This window comes from Cibotium barometz, chromosome 38 (genome assembly GCF_041138505.1).
Source record: "Cibotium barometz isolate CiBa-2024 chromosome 38, ASM4113850v1, whole genome shotgun sequence".
NCBI lineage: Eukaryota > Viridiplantae > Streptophyta > Polypodiopsida > Cyatheales > Cibotiaceae > Cibotium > Cibotium barometz.
This window is the reverse complement of record NC_141083.1, coordinates 30179691-30197915: the sequence shown is the minus strand read 5'-3', so window position 1 is coordinate 30197915 and position 18225 is coordinate 30179691. Positions and strand designations below refer to the sequence as shown.

At 44.5% G+C, this 18225-nt stretch overlaps 1 protein-coding gene across 3 annotated transcripts in view; it reads right to left on the bottom strand.

Annotated features, from left to right (window-relative positions):
- Window positions 1-545: 545 nt before the first annotated feature.
- Window positions 546-18225, bottom strand: part of LOC147616584 (FKBP-like peptidyl-prolyl cis-trans isomerase family protein) — a 39323-nt gene continuing 21643 nt past the window's right edge. Inside the window, exons 4-6 of one of the 3 annotated variants that reach the window (XM_086777653.1) lie at window positions 3614-3763; window positions 3397-3456; window positions 546-760 (exon numbers count right to left, since the gene is read on the bottom strand). In XM_086777653.1, the coding sequence (XP_086633779.1) occupies window positions 698-760; window positions 3397-3456; window positions 3614-3763 (273 nt within the window). In that variant the 3' untranslated portion in view covers window positions 546-697. The remainder of the gene's footprint in view (window positions 761-3396; window positions 3457-3613; window positions 3764-18225) is intronic. The other 2 variants (XM_086777656.1, XM_086777654.1) reach the window with 2 other exon arrangements.

Genomic DNA, 18225 nt, shown 5'->3' with positions numbered 1-18225 from the left:
TTCACCATGGAGTTCCACCTGCTATAGCTCTACAACAAAACCCTATTTTTTATCCTTAAAGATATATACCAACATGACATACTTCCATCACATAGGCATGATCTTCCGTCCTCTATCGAATCCTCCATCAGATCAATTCTAGACGATGCAAGTATCGTCATTAGTTGATCATGATATATCTCACTCTACATAAGATCATTTGTTGATTATATGTTCATACACTAGTGTTGTATGTTTTCTATTTACTTTTTTTCTCAGTTCTCCATGGCTCAATATACCATGGTACGTTTGTATCACTTTTGGTCTCATAGACCCTTGGGGTCATTCATAGACGTTAATATTAATTTCTTTCTTTCTCTCTCATGGGAGACCTGTTTCGTTTGTTTTCTATGGCATATTTTAATATAATTATATTCTTAAAAAATGGAATCCTCTAGTTGCGAAAAAATTCGTTGAGAGAATGAAATAACACATTAATGAAGGAATAGACTAGGGAAACACTTGCAACCAGAATTGGGAAACCCTTGCAAGAAGACAAGTCGATATGCACAAAAGAATGGATTCTAATTGCAATGGAATAGGTTAAGAAGATGCCACAAATCCAACTCCCATTTCTAAGCAACTCACAAGGTGTAAGTATATACTCTCTCCAAAACTAGACAGCCAGCATAACAATTAAGCTGCAACACAAATACTGCTAGTTTGAAGCACCATTTTTTATTTCAAGGAGCTCCACATCCAATTGAAATGTTGCACCTGGCTGCAAGAAATAAAGATATAAAGATAAAGCGTAAAACTACAAATAGACAGCAACTCTCTCTCTAAACCACAAAGATAAGACATAAAACCTACAAATAGACAGTAACTCTGTCTCTCTCTCCATAGGTTGTATGATGATGATGGTCCCACTTAGTATCATATGGCTCAGATTTCACATTCCCAACTCATAGCTCTAGTCTTTGTTTTCTTTTGTACCATGATGAGACTACATGGGACGTTATTGTATCACTTTTGGTCTCATACACCCACTGGGTCTTTTGAAGAGTCTCATCATGGAGTACATGAGAATATGAAGCACGTGGGGCACGTCATCCTCCAGTAGAGGGTAACACCTCTCTCAAGTACATCGAGCATGGGGTTACTGAGTATGGCCGAGAGGTCCCCTTCTGTTGTCACATGCACCCTGCACTCCGGTGCTATGTGACACATTGGCTTAGCATTCAATATAACTTGTTACATCATTAGTACCCTTTTTAAGACCATTTGTTGTATGCCGTAGCCCCATTGTGAGCCCAGTCCGGGACATGTTAGGCACGAGCTACGTAGCTCAGTCTCTCAGCCTTAGGTGTCAGGGTCAGTCCCTTAACCCACTTGGAGAACAAGCATATAAGTCATTTGGGGCCAGGCATGGTTAAGTCAGTAGTTGCTTAAGCATATTAAAGCATGTCAAATGGGCCACCCCATTGGCAGCATTTCCAAAACCCTAATAACCAGTCGGCGAGCATAACCAACCATAAAACAGCAGTCAGCCTTCATTAATGGCAGTCGTCTCACATGTGTGAAAGGCACCAGATTATAGCAGCATTTAATGCTTATTTATCAAGTCGTGGGACTTTTTCTCCCGGTGACAACAGACAATCTCAGCCAACCAGCAGCATATAGTTCCTATATAAGTGGCCCTTGTACTAGTGCTTATACCCCATGTACCTCCCCATGATGATCATTGTAGCAGCCTCAACTTTCAGAGAGCTATGTTAGTTGTACTTACATTCAGCATGTATACTCCCTGGATAGACACCGACTTCCTCAGCTAGCACTAGAGGGAGAGCGAACGGAAGAGACAGGCCAGACTGCCCTCCATCTCAGAGAAGACGACTACCACCCTTACCGAAGCAGGTATGGTACTGGAGGTAGTTGAATGGTTTCATGCACATGGATTGCAAATGGATTGCCTCCCCCCATTTCAGTACAACCTAGACTCTCCACACCTCAACCACACATGACAGGAGATCAACCAGATCATCCAGTGGCCAACACATGCGAGACTTGGGTGGGATCATCAGAGATTGGGATGAAAGATGAGTTCTACAGAGCTCATCAGCAGGGATGGATTCTTTGACCGAGGTACATGCAGATCCACATGTCACATGCTATGCGCATCGCGATTGGTATGCTCAGAGCATCCTCCCAGAGTTTCCAAGCAGAACTGGAGAACGAAACATCACAGCAGAGGAGCGGATGTGGAGAGTATGCACCATAGGGAAGATAGAGGACGAAGCCCACTATATGTCCAGATGACCATCATATTATGAGATACGGCGGAGGCTTCACTGCCTCTTCTGGGAGGGGTTCGGGCCACTGGCATGGGTAATGCAGTGTAAGGACAAGAGATGTCATGGAATATACCTAGTAGAGCTCAGAGGACATAGGGATAGAATATTGAGAGGACTCGCTCGGACGACATAGGCCATATTCGTGTCCCAAATGAGCCTTGAGTGGGCAGGCCTGCTCCATTTTATATGACAGGCACTGCCGACCCAGAGCACACCAAGGATCTCCACCACACAGACAAATCCATGAGATTCTCTCATGACATGACATGCCCTGACGAGTCACCATAGCCACATCTGCCATCAGGACGCTTATAGAGTCATGTTTCATTTTTCATGTTCTTTTTTATTTTTTCCATGGCACTGTATGCCCATGGTCTCATAGGCCCTTCAGGCCTTTTGTAGAGTTTAATATATCTTTCTTTCCCCCGCCCCCGCCCCCCCCCCCCCCCCCCCCCAAGCAGCACTCTGAGAGAAAGAGAGAGACTCAGCAGGACTCATCTCACACTATCATCACAGGTTTTTTTTGACATACGCCCCCATACCTAGACCAAAACTCACACACACAAGCCCTCAGTCCCATCCACCCGCGGGGGGGGGGGGGGGGGGGGGGGTGTTCCCGAGTGAGAGGGGTCGATCTATACTGCCAGCGAGACATCCCCCGCCCTGAGCATCACGATCCTCCACCCACCAAATGCAGATCCAAGATGCTCTCTGACGCCATGCCAGACTCCCATCAAAGAGGCAAGACATCCTTTCAGCCATCAGATCTGTACTGGCCGAGAAAGGTATCACCATCAGCTGATCGTTTGTGAGGCTCCCTCTCACACAATGACAGGCACTCATACCACAGGCATTGGCAGCGGTTGTTTTTTTCTTACAGTCCTTTTCTTTCCATGGCTTAGTATTTCCATGGCACTTTTGTATTGCCTTTTGATTGTATAGACCCTTTGGGTCTTTCATAGTCATTTTTTCCTTTTTTCTTTTCTCCCTCTCTATAAAACAGTGTCACACACACATATAAACACCCCCCCAAAAAAAAACCGAATTGAATTGGGCAGCTCACCGGTATTTCATTTGAGCCCTTGTTCCCATAGCCTAGTTCAGGTGGGACAAGAACTCTGCGCTGCAGTAACATGAAACTCAGATGTCACTTAGTGATCAAAATATGGTATCCTTGACAACATTTACATAACATCAGGCAGGATTGATGTCTCCTAACATGGGAAAACACAAACATGGGAATGCATGCATTACTCAATGTACATTTGCAAAAGCCTTACCCTGCCACCTACACGCATACCCTCTGTCACTGAGTAAAGAGCTGGAGGAGGCTTGGGTGCAGATTGTGCCGAAAAAAGTCCATTCGCATTTTCAGTAAACTCGCGCTTCCTTTCTTTGCCAGGTACTGAACCTACAGTAAACTCATATGGCTAAAAATAGAGGAGTTTAATAAGAATCAGTACAAATATCAGTAGCACAAACTATCTGAATCACTGCCAAGATTTGGAAAGACATAACTGAAATACCATCATCACAAGAATGGCTTCAAAATAGTTGGCAACTTTGCAATCCTTTTGTGACCAAAAGACTTCTGAAGAAAGTCATAACTTGCCATGGCTCTAGAGTAGGGATGAAGAGGCACTCTCACACATACAAATGGGAACCAGTGTAGGTTGTGGATGTTCACTTCACATGGTGGTCACATGCTGTGCAAAAGAAGAGCGGAGCAGATATAAGAGAGAGAGAGAGAGAGAGAGAGAGAGAGAGAGAGAGAGAGAGATATGAAGCGTCTACTAAAGACCCAATGGGTCTATGAGACCAAAGTGATACAATAATGTCCATGGCATATCTCATCATGGAATGGAAAGTAAAATAGAAACAAAAACATAGCTCTCTCAGCAGTGTGATACAAAACTGTCCATGGCAACTCATCAAGGAACATACAAACACGAGAGGAGCATTAGCCCACAGTAGATGGTATACCACTCTCCAAAATATCAAGCATGGGGCTTATGAGTATGGCCGAGAGGTACGTCACGTGGAAAGGTAGCTCGATGGCAGCGGAGCATGTCTTGGATTTGGAGCTAATGAGGGGATCGTGGCAGGAGCCGGGGGCATCAGGCATGCTGGAATGCAGAGGCCCAGTCCAAGGTAACTCCTCTTGGGCGAGGTGGGTCCGGCACAGCCCGAGGTGGGTCCACAAGATCCCCTATATGGGTGTCCACCTCCTGGGTCCAGAAGAAACTAGTGATGGATGGCTAGCGAAGGAGGGGTTGGGGTGGCTGGAGCCGACGCTCTCTCAAGAAAGTGTCCGTGTGTCTGCAAGCTCAAGCAAGAAGAGCCCTAGGCATGGTCCAGGAAGTCAATGATCCTCGAGAGTGGACCAAATCCCTCACGAAACAGACTCATAGTATACTGGACAACGGCATATGTAATGCTCCTCCATCTCAACCTCTGTGTGGCATAATTGGCAGATCCTCTCCTCTCAGGGTCTCCATATGAGCTCCCCGGCTCTGAAGACGCGCTCAGCTCTACCTATCTAAGCCGGTTGGATGAAAGAGAGAGCTATGGTGACTATAGAGAAAATATGACAAAACTCAAGAGAAGATATTGCACGACTCAATGATGGTTTTTTTTATTGATGATTAAACCCTTCACAAGTACATGCTTTTGTAGGCTAGTAGCCGTATCTTTCCATAGAAATCACACACACTATACTAATGATATGTGGCACACTTATCCTATCTTCTGATAAGAGCGTGTTCACACCATAAGAGTTTGTTCACACACACTCAGCTCCGAATCCTAACAAACCCCCCTTCGGAGCGAAGGTGGAGATGCTTGAAAAACCCTCAATAGTCACCATGGTTTGGACTCTAGACTGCACCAGGTGCTCAACGGAGACACCATGGCACCAACACCCAAACTCTCATGTCAGGCTTGATATAAGAGCTTGACCACAAATGACAACCTACATCAGTCTATCAAGACAACCTCCCCTCGATATAAACAGGGGTTTGTAGAGAGAACCAAAGTCTTTTATAAGATTCTATCAAAATGAGCAACGGAAATGAGACAAAGTATGGAGAGAAATGCAAGAGAGGAGAAGGCTGTATAAACTCTACTATATACACTTGAATCCGGTACCAAAACAAGTGGGGGGGGGGGGGCAAGGCCCACATATATATGGGCTGGGGCTGCTGGTCGGCCTATATGACAGCCCCCGAAGAGCCCACGACTGCAGAATACCCAATCAGCCAGCAAAAATACAAGTTGGCCAACAGAAAATGCAAGTCGGCCATCAATCAGCAAGTGGCCAGCAGAAAAAGTAAAGGCCCCACCTGCAGCCAGCAAAAATACAAGTCAGCCAACAGAAAATACAAGTCGGCCATCAACCAGCAAGTCAACCAGCGGAAAAAGTAACAGCCCCACCTGACCAGCCACACCTACAGGCTGACAGGGAAAAATAGCACCCCCACAACTAGGAAAATGGACAATAGGAAAAATGGAGAAAACTCATCTACAGGCGGGCACACCCACAACACTGGCCCTCACTCCCTAATGTGTAATATGGTACAAACAGGAGATGACTGCTAACACATTCAAGGCATACTACAAAGAAGGAACACACACATAGAAGGAAAGACTAAAAACTCACACAACATTTATTACAATCAATTTTGGGGGACCATCAAGGAAGAGAACCCATGACTAATCTTCCTCTTTTAGGGAAAGATTTAGTGGCTCCATGTTCTACTGTTGAGGATGCTTTTGCTTCATGGACTTCTTCCCTGCCCGTCCAGCCTTAGGCCACCGTACTGCTGCCCGTACAGTCTTTTGCCGCCTCCTCGCCAGATTCGCTGCTATGTGCTGTCGTACAGAGCCGTACATTGCAGTCGTGGCACCTGCGTGGCTGCTGTACCTGCTGCCGTACAGTGCTGACATGTACATAGCTGCCGTTTGTACCACTTGCGGTTGTAGATTTGGGGTTTTGGTACCTACTGCACACACATTCACTGCATTCTCAAACTGATTCCCGCACGCGTACCTGCACACTGCAAAATTTGGGGCTTTGAAAAATTTCAGCCCATACAGGTTATATATGTTACAGATTGTATGCAAAATTTTGGGGATTTGGCAGAATTTGAGATCTATGGACATTTTACCGACAAAATTTCCTCCTGCAAATTTCTTTTGCACATACCATTTTTCGAAATTCACACATTGGTCACATTTTGTCTGTTAAAATTTGGGGCTTTTTGCATAATCTGCAAAATTTACACCCAAAATCACAGATTTTGCTCAAATTTGTGCCTATTTCACAAGCATTGACAGGTCTATGTAAGAAATTTTGGGGATTTCTCTCAGATTTAAAGAGTTGTACAAGTTTATGCGCATTTGCTTTCTTGAGGGTGCTGTTTTACCCAACATCAATGACATTTCCTTGTTTGTGCTGCAAATTTACTGGCTTGGACATTTGTGCTACTCTGATTCAGCTGCAGTACTTGCTTGTATCGGACTTGCTTCAGTTTGCGCTATCTTGCTATGCATAATGTCTGGAAACACGAGTGATTTGTTTGGGACGTTGTCCATCGAGGAAAATTTAGATGGTACCAACTATCCCATGTGGGCATACATGATGAAGCATGTATTGGTTGCAAGAATTTATGGGTATATGTATCTAGTGCTAAGTTAATACCTGCTGGTCTTGCACCTGCAGCCATCACATAGGGGGGGTCCACTATTGGGACTAGTGATTCTAGTTCTAGTGGGAGTGCACCGCCTCCACCTGTCCCCATAGTTCATAACATACGTTTAGCAAACGCATATGCATTCGGATATGTAAGAATGTTTCGAGTATGTTTCAATCCCGGGCCGAGTAACATACGTGACCAATATAATACCTCATAGAAAGGACGAGATTTAGACAAATAGATACAAATATACATTGTAAACTCAAGCTCTCCAAGTTCCATTATAAAAACTTACAAAGTTACAACTTACAAGTTACATAAATGCTCATTGCGTGGACCGATTTTCGATTAAAAAAATGTGGCAACTTTCAAAAAACGTAAAACCTTAGAAAAGAAATTTTTTTTAAAAGCAAGTATGAAAGACAAGTTTCAAACGCATATGTTGCAAACGTTTGCTTCATGAAGCAAACGCGAATGTTATGAACTATGCCTGTCCCTTCTACACAAGAACAACTCAGATGGGATGCTAAAGATGCACACGCTCATGCATTGATCTGTCATGTGCATGAATATGCCATGGACATTCTCAGAGATTATCTAGAAGAGGGCAGCCAAAAAAAGAATGATATGAACCAGATGATGGAGCACAGAGCACTTTTGGCAGTATGGACTTGGAGATAGATGGAAGGATGTCCTATCAGCTGCGTTAGATACAAAGGAGGACAGTCGACTGCAGATGGTTTGTCGGCTGGACACGATCAGAGGCGGTGGTTGCACTACAGGAGGCTGTCGGCTGCACTACATGGCACATGAAGAAGCCCAGTCGGGCAGTACTTAAAGGCATTTAGTGAACTGTTGACTAGCCGACCAGCAGTCAGCCAGTTTGCCAAGTCTTGATGAAGGCCTATAAATAGGCATAAAGGCTCCTCATTCTATTCATTCAACTCTCTAGGAGTTGGGTCCTTAGGGTCCTTAGTCTAGGACAGATTTTGGGTGTTTCCCACCTTTTTATGAAGGTGGCCAAGGGCTGTAGGACTTGGGTCATAGGTAGGAGTACAAGTGACCTTTTTCAAGGGAAGCTAAGCTTCCAACATGGCATTGTAACAAACGACAAGTATATGAATAAGATTTTGTGCAGATTTAGGTACCTTTTTGTACCATCAGAATATACTGAATTTCCAGCATTTCTCTCTCTCTCTACTCTCTCTTCATGTCTGCGTTTTGCATCAGCATCTGTCCAGTAGTGATTAGGGCTGAAAGAAGACTCCCAGAGCTTCCGTGTGTTACATGATCGCTCCCTCATGTAGACAACAAGTCATTCCTCATATCTGTTCATGTACTTCTACCAAGGGATATACTTGCCTCGTTGTATCAAATCCGCAATGAAGCTTGTGTAGCTTATCTATGGAAGAAGCTTGACACGGAGCATATGATTGAGGGTGATTCTATGGATGTAATCATCACCCGTGTTAAGGACTTGCGAGAGCAGTTAATCAATATCGATAAGGTGATACCTAACAATTCACTTGTTTCTACAGTTATCAATGGTTTGCCTCAATCCTATCAAGGATTTGCTACCACTTTTCGGCTCTTGATGAAGAGAAATTCAGATTTGTACACATTTGATGGCTTGGTAGCTCTCTGTTGGGGTAAAGGCATTATGCCCACCCTTATAGTGTGTACAAGCCCATAAGTTATAGTACATAGTACACTTAGTACATTTAATGTACTAAGTGCACTATGTGTACTAGTGCAATATACATGTGTGATAGGGGAGTCACACACTCATATCATGAGTTGACTTATCCCCACAACTCTCTCTCCCTCCCTTCTTCTCTCTGTGTATGTCTCCCACATGAATAACCCTAATTCTTCTCCCATTCAACTGGTATCAGAGCTTAGGCTACAGGAGATCCCTGTGGTAGAGAGTCGGTTTGTTAGGTTTTGTGCAGTGTGCAGCGACTGTGTGTCCCTGCATTGAACCATTCGTCGCAGGCAGGTGGGCTAAAAGAGAAGGAGTCGAGGGCAGCCATTTCTCCTTCAGCAGATAGGCGGAGGCGGCGAAGGCAGCAACGCGTTGGGCAAGCAGGCGTGTGCTGTCTGTGTGAGCGTTGAACGCTGGGCGTCCATACTCAGGCGAACACACAAGGCGTGAACAAAGCACTCAAGCGGACACGTAAAAGCATCAAGAAGTAGGCGGCGAAGAGCTACTGTGTTCAGAACACGGCAAACCAATTCGTTGGAGACAGCGCGCAAGGAAGCTTAGCAGCACGTCATCATCGCCACGCGTTAGACGCCTGGCCACAAGGCGTAAAATCTATCAACGGGCAGATAGGAGGAAGTCCCGTCGCGTGTAGCTGTGGCCACGGCGGAGGCTGTTCCGGCACTTCTGCTGACTGCGCCCTACCCTGCCCCCTACGCCCACGCCTGGTAGCTCTGGTTGGCTCGCTTTTCAGCCAGCCCTCGGCATTTTTCCCTTCGAGGCCTTCCAACTCCTCGGCATTTCTCGCCCAGCCTCCTCAGTCGCATGCAACTGCACTCCTCTGCGCCACAAGAGCTCCTCAGCTATCGCCCACCTGCACAGCAACAGCTTCTTCATAAGTCATCAAATTTGACACCCCCCTTTTCCTGCATCAGAAATCAGAAATTTACGAGGTACATGCTTCAATTTTTTTTTTTGGGATTTGCAATTGAGCAGGTACAATTATCAATTGAGCATGTACAGGTGCCAAATTGCTCAATTTTTGAGCAAAATTGGCAAAATTGGGTGACATTGGTCACAATCAGAGTCAATTTGCAGGAAATTAAATGTCAAAATTTGGGGCTTTTGATGTATTTGTGCAATTGGGCATTCATACATGCTGTATGATGTGAGAAATCGCACATTCGGGCAAAATTGCAGCAAATTGCAGTGCAAATCAAGGGGCTTTTGTGCCGATTGGATTGATTTGCATGCAGGCACTCGCATTTGATGCTTTGGGCAATGTGTTGATGCCTGTCAAGCACTCAATGTGCCTGTAAATCAAGGGGCTTTTATGTACTGGATGTATATGTGGCCAGGGGGAAGCATTGTGAAGACTCTGGATGCCTTCATGTGCGTCAATGTACCATGTATGATCAGCAATTGATCTTAAATCAAGGGGCTTTTCAAGATTTTATGCTTGTTGAGCTTGGCAAAGCAGCAGGCAAGACTTGTATGCCTTGAATCCTCAGAAATCAGCTTGCAGTCAAGGGGCTTTTGCCCAATTTCTGTTCGGGACTGTTGTATGCAGTGATAGGGACTGTAAAAGTCTGATTTTCACTCATTTGGACAGCCAGGAGAGCATTTATTGCTACTGTACCTGCTGGTACAGATTTGGTACAGCTCTGTACAAGTTTTGGCATGGCTGCACATTGATTTGAGTGACCAAAAGGCTCAATTTCAGCTGCTGTACTTGCCGGTACAGGTTTGGTACATCATTGGTGAGCACTTAGTGCTGCTGTACAGTACTTTGGAAGGGCAACAGAGCACATTTAAGGTGCTGTCCTAAATCTGCAGCAACCAGATTTTGGTGATTTTATCACATACAGTGGGAGTAGAGTTGCATTTGTGCTTCCGCAATGGGAGAAAAAGCTTGGGAGAACAACTGTGAGCACTTTGTGTGCTTTTGGTGCAGTGTTTGCACATTTTGCAGGGAGTCAGGCATTGACAGGTTGCATATTGCTATGGCAACCACAGGTGAGAGCTCTTCATTGCTTCACATCAAGAAGCTTGAAGGCTCACATAACTATGATATTTGGCAAACCCAGTGCTATAATGTGTTGCTCCAGAAGAAGAAGCACAAGCCTATCATTAAAGGGGTGTAATGCCCGCTTCTCTTACTGCTGAAGAGTGGGAAGATATGGATGAGCTGGCAAGATCCACCATCATGTTGTCTGTGTCAGACACTTTACTTTTCAGCATTCGTGAAGAGAAGACAGCTTGGGGAATGTGGCAGAGATTGCAGGACTTGTATGCCCAGCAAAGTGCCTCAAGCAAAGTGTATTGGTTGAAGAAACTCATAGGTCTTCAAATGAAGGAAGGGGCGTCTATGACAGCCCATCTAAATGAGTTTAATGGTATTGTCAACCACGTCATTAATCAAAAGTTGGCAATGGACGATGAGTTCAAAGCCACTTTTCTCTTAAGCACTTTGCCAGAGAGTTGGGACACATTCAGGACAGCCACTAGCAATTCGAATGCTATGCTGTCATATGCAGATGTTGAGGGTGCTCTTCTTCAAGAAGAGATGAACAGGAAAAACAACTCTGTTGGAAAGTCCAATGCAATGAATGCACCTGGGAGATCCCAGCAAAGGGGTAAAAGCCAAGAACGGGGAAGGAGCAAGTCCCGCTCCAAAAAGAACTTGGAATGCCATTATTGTGGCAAGAAGGGACACATCAAAAAGCAATGCTACAAATGGAAGAATGATCAAAAGGAAAAGGGAAAAGGCAAAGACAAAGACAAAGATGAAGCCAAAGATGTAAAGCCAAAGGGCAAAAGTGGAGTCAAGATTGAAGAAATCAATGTGTCACATGCAGGTGACAGTGAGGATGAGGTCCTATTCACGTCTTCACTTGATGCCCATTCACTTCTTACAGGAGATGGTCATGGTATGCACTCATGGATCATTGATTCAGGTGCCTCCTTTCATGTCACAGGTTGCAGAGACTTGTTTGTCAGGTATACTGCTGGCAATGAAGGAGTAGTTTATTTGGGTGACAACCATGCATGCAAGATTCTTGGCAGAGGTGATGTGAGGCTTGTGTTTTCAGATGGCTCACAGCTTATGCTCCATGATGTCAGGCATGTGCCTGAGATCAAGAAGAACCTGCTTTCTACTGGACAGCTTGATGATGCTGATTATGTTACCACATTTGGTCGTGGAAAGTGGAAGATTAGTAAGGGCTCACTGGTTGTTGCCAGAGGCTCTAAGGTGGACACTCTTTACTTCATGCATGCAGGTGTTTGTCACCATGCTAATGTAAATGCAACCGAGCTGCCGGAAATTTCTATGTGGCATAGCCGGTTGGGACACATGAGTGTCAAAGGAATGGAGCAATTGTCTCGTTTGGGTTACTTGCCTTCTCTAAAGTTTTCAAGTTTTCAGTTTTGTGAGCATTGTATATATGGCAGGCAACTCCAGTGCCCCCACAAGAAAGCTCTTGGACAGAAAGATGCTCAGTTAGAGCTTGTGCATACAGATGTATGTGAGATGCCTCAGCTTTCTTTGGGAGGGGCAAAATATTTTGTGTCTTTTATTGATGATGCCACACGCAAGGTGTGGGTTTATCCTCTTCGTTTGAAGAGTGATACATTCTCAGTGTTTGAGAAGTTTGTTGCTCTTGTTGAGAATCAAACTGGCAAAACACTGAAGGCTTTGCGTTCCGACAATGGTGGAGAGTATATGTCCAAACAGTTTCAGGACTTTTGTGATGCTAAAGGCATCAAGAGGGAGCTCTCTACTCCTTATGATCCTCCACAAAACGGGACAGCAGAGAGGATGAACAGGACCATTCAAGAGAAGGTCCGTTTTATGTTGTCACATGCTGCGTTACCTCATGGTTTTTGGGCTGAAGCTGTTATGACAGCCGTTCATCTTATAAACAGGTCACCTAACACGAGGCTTGGTGGGAAAGTGCCAGAAGAAGTATGGACAGGGAAGCCTCCGTCATACAAGCACTTGAGAGTGTTTGGTTGCGTTGCGTACGTGCACATACGCAGGGAAATGCGCACCAAACTTGATCCTAAGTCTCACAAATGCATATTCCTAGGATATGGTGACAGAGGTGAAATGGGGTATAGACTTTGGGATCCAGTGAATAGAAAGATTATACGCAGCAATGATGTCATTTTTTATGAAACATGCATGTATAAGGAGCCTGCAAGGCAACAGGAGCCTGGCAGAGTCATCTTTGATGATGATGGACATCATGGACAACAACCAAGGGCTGTAAATCAGCCATTACAGCAGCAAAACCAACCCTTAAATGGTGCTGAAAATGGTCCAAATGGACAGCCAGAGATGGCAGAAGATATCCCTATGGATATCCCACAGTTAGAGGAGATACCGGGCATGATTTTTCAGCCTTATGGCATGGAACAGGAGCCACCAATAGGTGATATGCAGGCTGGACAGCAACCTGCAAATGATGGTCATTGGGTACGGAGGTCCACAAGATCCTCCAGAGCCCTGACAGGTTTGTTCCAGGGGTTGACTACTTGATGCTCACTGACTGTGGGGAGCCCTCATGTTATAAGGGGGTTTTACAGAGGGCAGACAAGGCTCTTTGGGAGCGTGCCATGAAGTCACAGATGGATTCTCTGCACAAAAATGGTACATGGAAGTTGGTGCATTTGCCTACAGGCAAGAAGGTTTTGCCATGCAAGTGGGTTTACAAGCTCAAAGTTGCACCTGATGCAAAGCCAAGATACAAAGCCAGGTTAGTGGCTAAGGGCTTCAAGCAGGAATATGGTGTGGACTTTGATGAGATCTTCTCTCCAGTGGTCAAAATGACCACACTTAGAGCTGTATTAGCTTTGGTTGCTCATGATGATCTAGATTTGATTCAGATGGATGTGAAGACTGCTTTTCTTCACGGTGATCTCCATGAGGAGATATATATGCAACAGCCAGAGGGTTATGCAGTAAATGGAAAGGAGAAGCTTGTATGCAAGCTGAAAGAGAGTCTTTATGGGCTCAAACAGGTACCAAGGGAATGGTATCATAAATTTGATACATTCATGAAATCCCAGGATTTCAGGAGAAGTGACATAGATCACTGCTTGTACACCAAGAAAGCTTTGGATGGCAGTCTATTGATCCTCATCTTGTATGTTGATGATATGTTGATTGCCGGGAAATCTCGTAAGGAGATGGATGCCTTGAAGAAGAGACTGCATCAGACCTTTGATATGAAGGATTTGGGTGATACAAATCACATTTTGGGTATGTGGATACTTCGGGACAGAAATCAGCATGTGTTGTATTTGTCTCAGAAGGAATACATTGGCAAAGTTTTGCAGAGGTTCAATATGGACGGGGGGAAGAAGACTAGTACTCCTTTGCCTCCATATGTGAAACTCAGTGCTATGGACAGCCCACAGTCAGATAGTGGCAGGGCTGATATGGCCAAGATTCCGTATGCTTCAGCTTGTGGCAGTCTCATGTATGCCATGGTTGCTACTAGGCCGGACATTGCATTTGCAGTGGGAGTGGTTAGTAGATACATGGCCAACCCTGGCAAGAAGCATTGGAAAGCAGTGAAAGGTGTCATGAGATACCTGAAGGGCACACAGGATATGTGCATTTGTTTTGGCAAACAGGATGTATTAGTGCATGGTTACACGGATTCGGATTATGCCGGTCATCCAGATAACCGGAAGTCTACTACCGGTTATGTGTTTACATTCACAGGAGGTGCTGTGTCATGGATATTCAGGATGCAGACGTGCACTGCCTTATCTACTACAGAGGCCGAGTATATTGCAGCCACAGAGGCTTGCAAGAAGGCATTATGGCTATATCGGTTAGTGGTTGATTTGGGTTATACAGGGGATATTCCATTGTTGCATTGTGACAGTCAGAGTGCCATCCAATTGGCAAAGAACCCTGTCTTTCATGCAAAGACGAAGCATGTGGATGTGAAGTATCACTTCATCAGAGAGGTGATAGAGAACAAGCAAATTCAGCTTGTTAAGATTCATACGGATGACAACCCGGCTGATCTGTTGACAAAGAGTTTGCCTCCGGAGCGGTTTGCTCATTGCAGACACTTGATGGGCATTGGATGAGGCCAGTTTCAGCCTTAATATGGCCTTGTATATTATCATGTACATGCTGATTTTTTCTTTTCCTTCATTTAAGGGCACTTTGTCTTTAAGTGGGAGGTTGTTGGGGTAAAGGCATTATGCCCACCCTTATAGTGTGTACAAGCCCATAAGTTATAGTACATAGTACACTTAGTACATTTAATGTACTAAGTGCACTATGTGTACTAGTGCAATATACATGTGTGATAGGGGAGTCACACACTCATATCATGAGTTGACTTATCCCCACAACTCTCTCTCTCTCCCTTCTTCTCTCTGTGTATGTCTCCCACATGAATAACCCTAATTCTTCTCCCATTCACTCTCTTGTTACAGGAAGAGCAATCTCGGTCAAACTAGAACAACATGATTGCTACAGTTCAAGCATTTTGCTTCCTCTTTTCGTGGCGAAGGAAAATCTGGGAAATCTTCTAGTGCTAAGCCTAAGGGCAAGACACTTGCCCGTTCAGATCCTCCTGTGTCAAGAGAGGGTGGGGACAAGAAGAAACAGTGTAACTATTGCAGAAAACCTCGACATGTCATTGAAGAATGCAAACAGCATATTGTGACTGAGCATAAGAAAAAGCAACAAGGTTTGGCTGCTACCATGGATGACACTAAGGAAGAGGCAAACTTGGCCCATGATGGCTATGCATTGATTGTCACATGTAGTAACTCGTTTATGCCTTCTTCTTGTAGGTCAATTTCAGATGTTGATTGGTATTTTGATAACGGTCCTACAAAGCACATCACTTCATGTATGATGTTGTTTGCCACTTTGCAGAATGCACCTAAAGGTTGTACAATGATGTGTGCTAATAATGCATCGTATGCGGGTATTGGGAATGTAGATTTGACATCATGCAATGGTGACATTTTCACTTTACATGACACATTGTATATACTTGGAATTTGTAAAAATCCCATCTCTATGTCTGCTCTTTGCTAAAATTGGGTTTAAAGTTCAGTTTTTTTTATCATTGTTGCTCACTTCATGACCGTTGAGATGTAGCTTCTATTGTCATGTCTAGTACATTGTGCAATGATTTGTACAAGGTAGATATGTATGACAAGATACAAGAGTCTCATGATGCTATGGCTGTCTCTACCCCTACAGCTCTACGTGACACTGGGTTGTGACATGCTCGGTTTGGTTACCTAAATTTCCCCTCTTATGAGGTTGCAAAAGCATAACATGGTTCATGAGTTGCCTCCTTTGCAGCTTCCTGTTAAGCATGTATGCAAGGGTTGTTTACTGTCAACATTCTTTTCCCAAGGATGGCACTGTGCGAGCTACTCGATCATTGCAGCTTGTGCATAGTGATGTTTGTGGAGTGATGCGGGCTCCATCTCTAGGGAGACATCTACATTTTGTCACTTTCATTGATGATTACATTGGATCAGATGTTGTCCATCGTATTGCAGCAGCCTGGCAATGGTTGAGCTGGCAGAAGTAGGAGAGTAGCCTGCTCTAATACTAAATGATGGTTTAGGGTTAGACAAGTGAGCTGCTAAAGTGGTTGGTGGACAGCCATGTTGTATGAGTGGTGATAGAGAGAGAGACGATACTCAAAAGAGAGAGAGAGATATATGTTGCACGACTCAATGACGTTGATTGATGTTATTTAGCTTACACCAAGTACATGCTTTTATAGCCTTAGAGGCTCATCTCAGTGACATCACACCTTCTGCCAAACAAGTATATAATATCTAGCTATTATTCTAACCACTCTAAGAGTGTGCTGCGATGTAAGTGGGGAAGAATGTGACATATCTCACCCATAGATACACATGGACAACAGCGAGGGTGTGCAGAAGTCAGTTAATATGTGCAAGACATGCGAGCAGGCAAACGCAAGTGCCACGTGGCAATTGACAAGTAGACATGGCAAGTCATAAACAGGCCGATATGTGTTTATATTGGTCGATAAGTAGTAGTCGAGGGCATATAAACGTGAATAGAGAAATCATCATAATCATATGCATTCATCATCGATCAGAGCCTACAAAGCGTCTCTCTGCAGTACAAGTTGGTTAAGGAGATCTTAGGCAATGTGAGAGGAGAACTTACATCTTCATTCTCAGTCATCTTTTGTACTCCTAGTAAAGTTGTAACACTTCAGTAGTTTAGGACTCATGTGCATTGAATGTGTGATCGCCCCACACTCTTTTCTATCTCTGAAAAAACATAACAAACAGGCACAAGTAATCTACAAGTTGTGCGCAGAACGAGGCACGGCTGCACACAATGGAGGAAGTAGAGGAGAAAGCGAAGGACCATCCCCCCACGGAGGGAGAGCTAGGGAAGCTCGAACTCTCCATCAATGCGCTTGATGGTTAATACAGCACCCTCTCAAGATTTTTTTTATATTTTTTTTCCAATGGTAGATCCTTCATTGGTTACATTACTGCCCACCCGAAAGCGGGCTACCTAAGTGGTGAGAAGATCTGCCCTGGCGATGGGTGCCTCCGGGGAGCCTAGTTCAGTCCAATCCACAGAGACTCCGGGAATAGTACCACTACCAAACCAAATCCAAAACTCGCCACTTGCACACCAAGTTGGCCAAAAGTACCTTGGTGAAGAGGTGGGCTCAAGTTTCAGATTCTCTTCACAATCTGCAAGAAAGCACTCCACGTTCTCCTTGCAAAGTTACAAGGGCAAGGATGTACATATAACCAATGCAACAATCTTCTTGCACAAAAAGAATACTGCGATCTCGCATAACTCAAAATATACTTAGCTCTTTATGTTTGGAGTCAAATATTCCTTGTCCTTCAATACAAAGAGGAGGTCCCCTTGCCAGAGATCCAAAGTTGGATTTCTCTCATAGGTGGTCCTTTTTCCAAGCCAGTAGCCGTATGGTTCTCAAACCAGGTTTGTGCATAACTTGCACAAATAGTCGACTCGGAAGAAGAAATTTCCCTAAGTCTTCTGCCGAAATCTCCTAAAATCTGGTAGATGCCTGGTTAGTACATTCGTAGGCCTTCGACTTAATCCACACTATTAGCCTGGCAAACTCTCTGGTCAGAACCATTTTACTTAGTTTAAAGGAGAGTTGTGCTATGATACCAATGTAACTAATCCGAGAGTTCACACATGACTATTAATGCGAGTAAACACTTCAAGAAAAGACAGTTTATCCACTTAAAACCACGGGGACACTAAATACCAGACACCACACTGGACCGGAATGGACCCCCACCCCGAATTTATGTCATATTACCAAGGAGTATTTCTCTATTACAAGCTTTCGGGGCCATCATGTTCCCACACAAGGAACAGGCCAAGTTATTCCAAAATACCAAGTACAAAGTTTCAAAAGATATCACATGTCCATGGATTCCCATGAACTCATGGAATCCATTA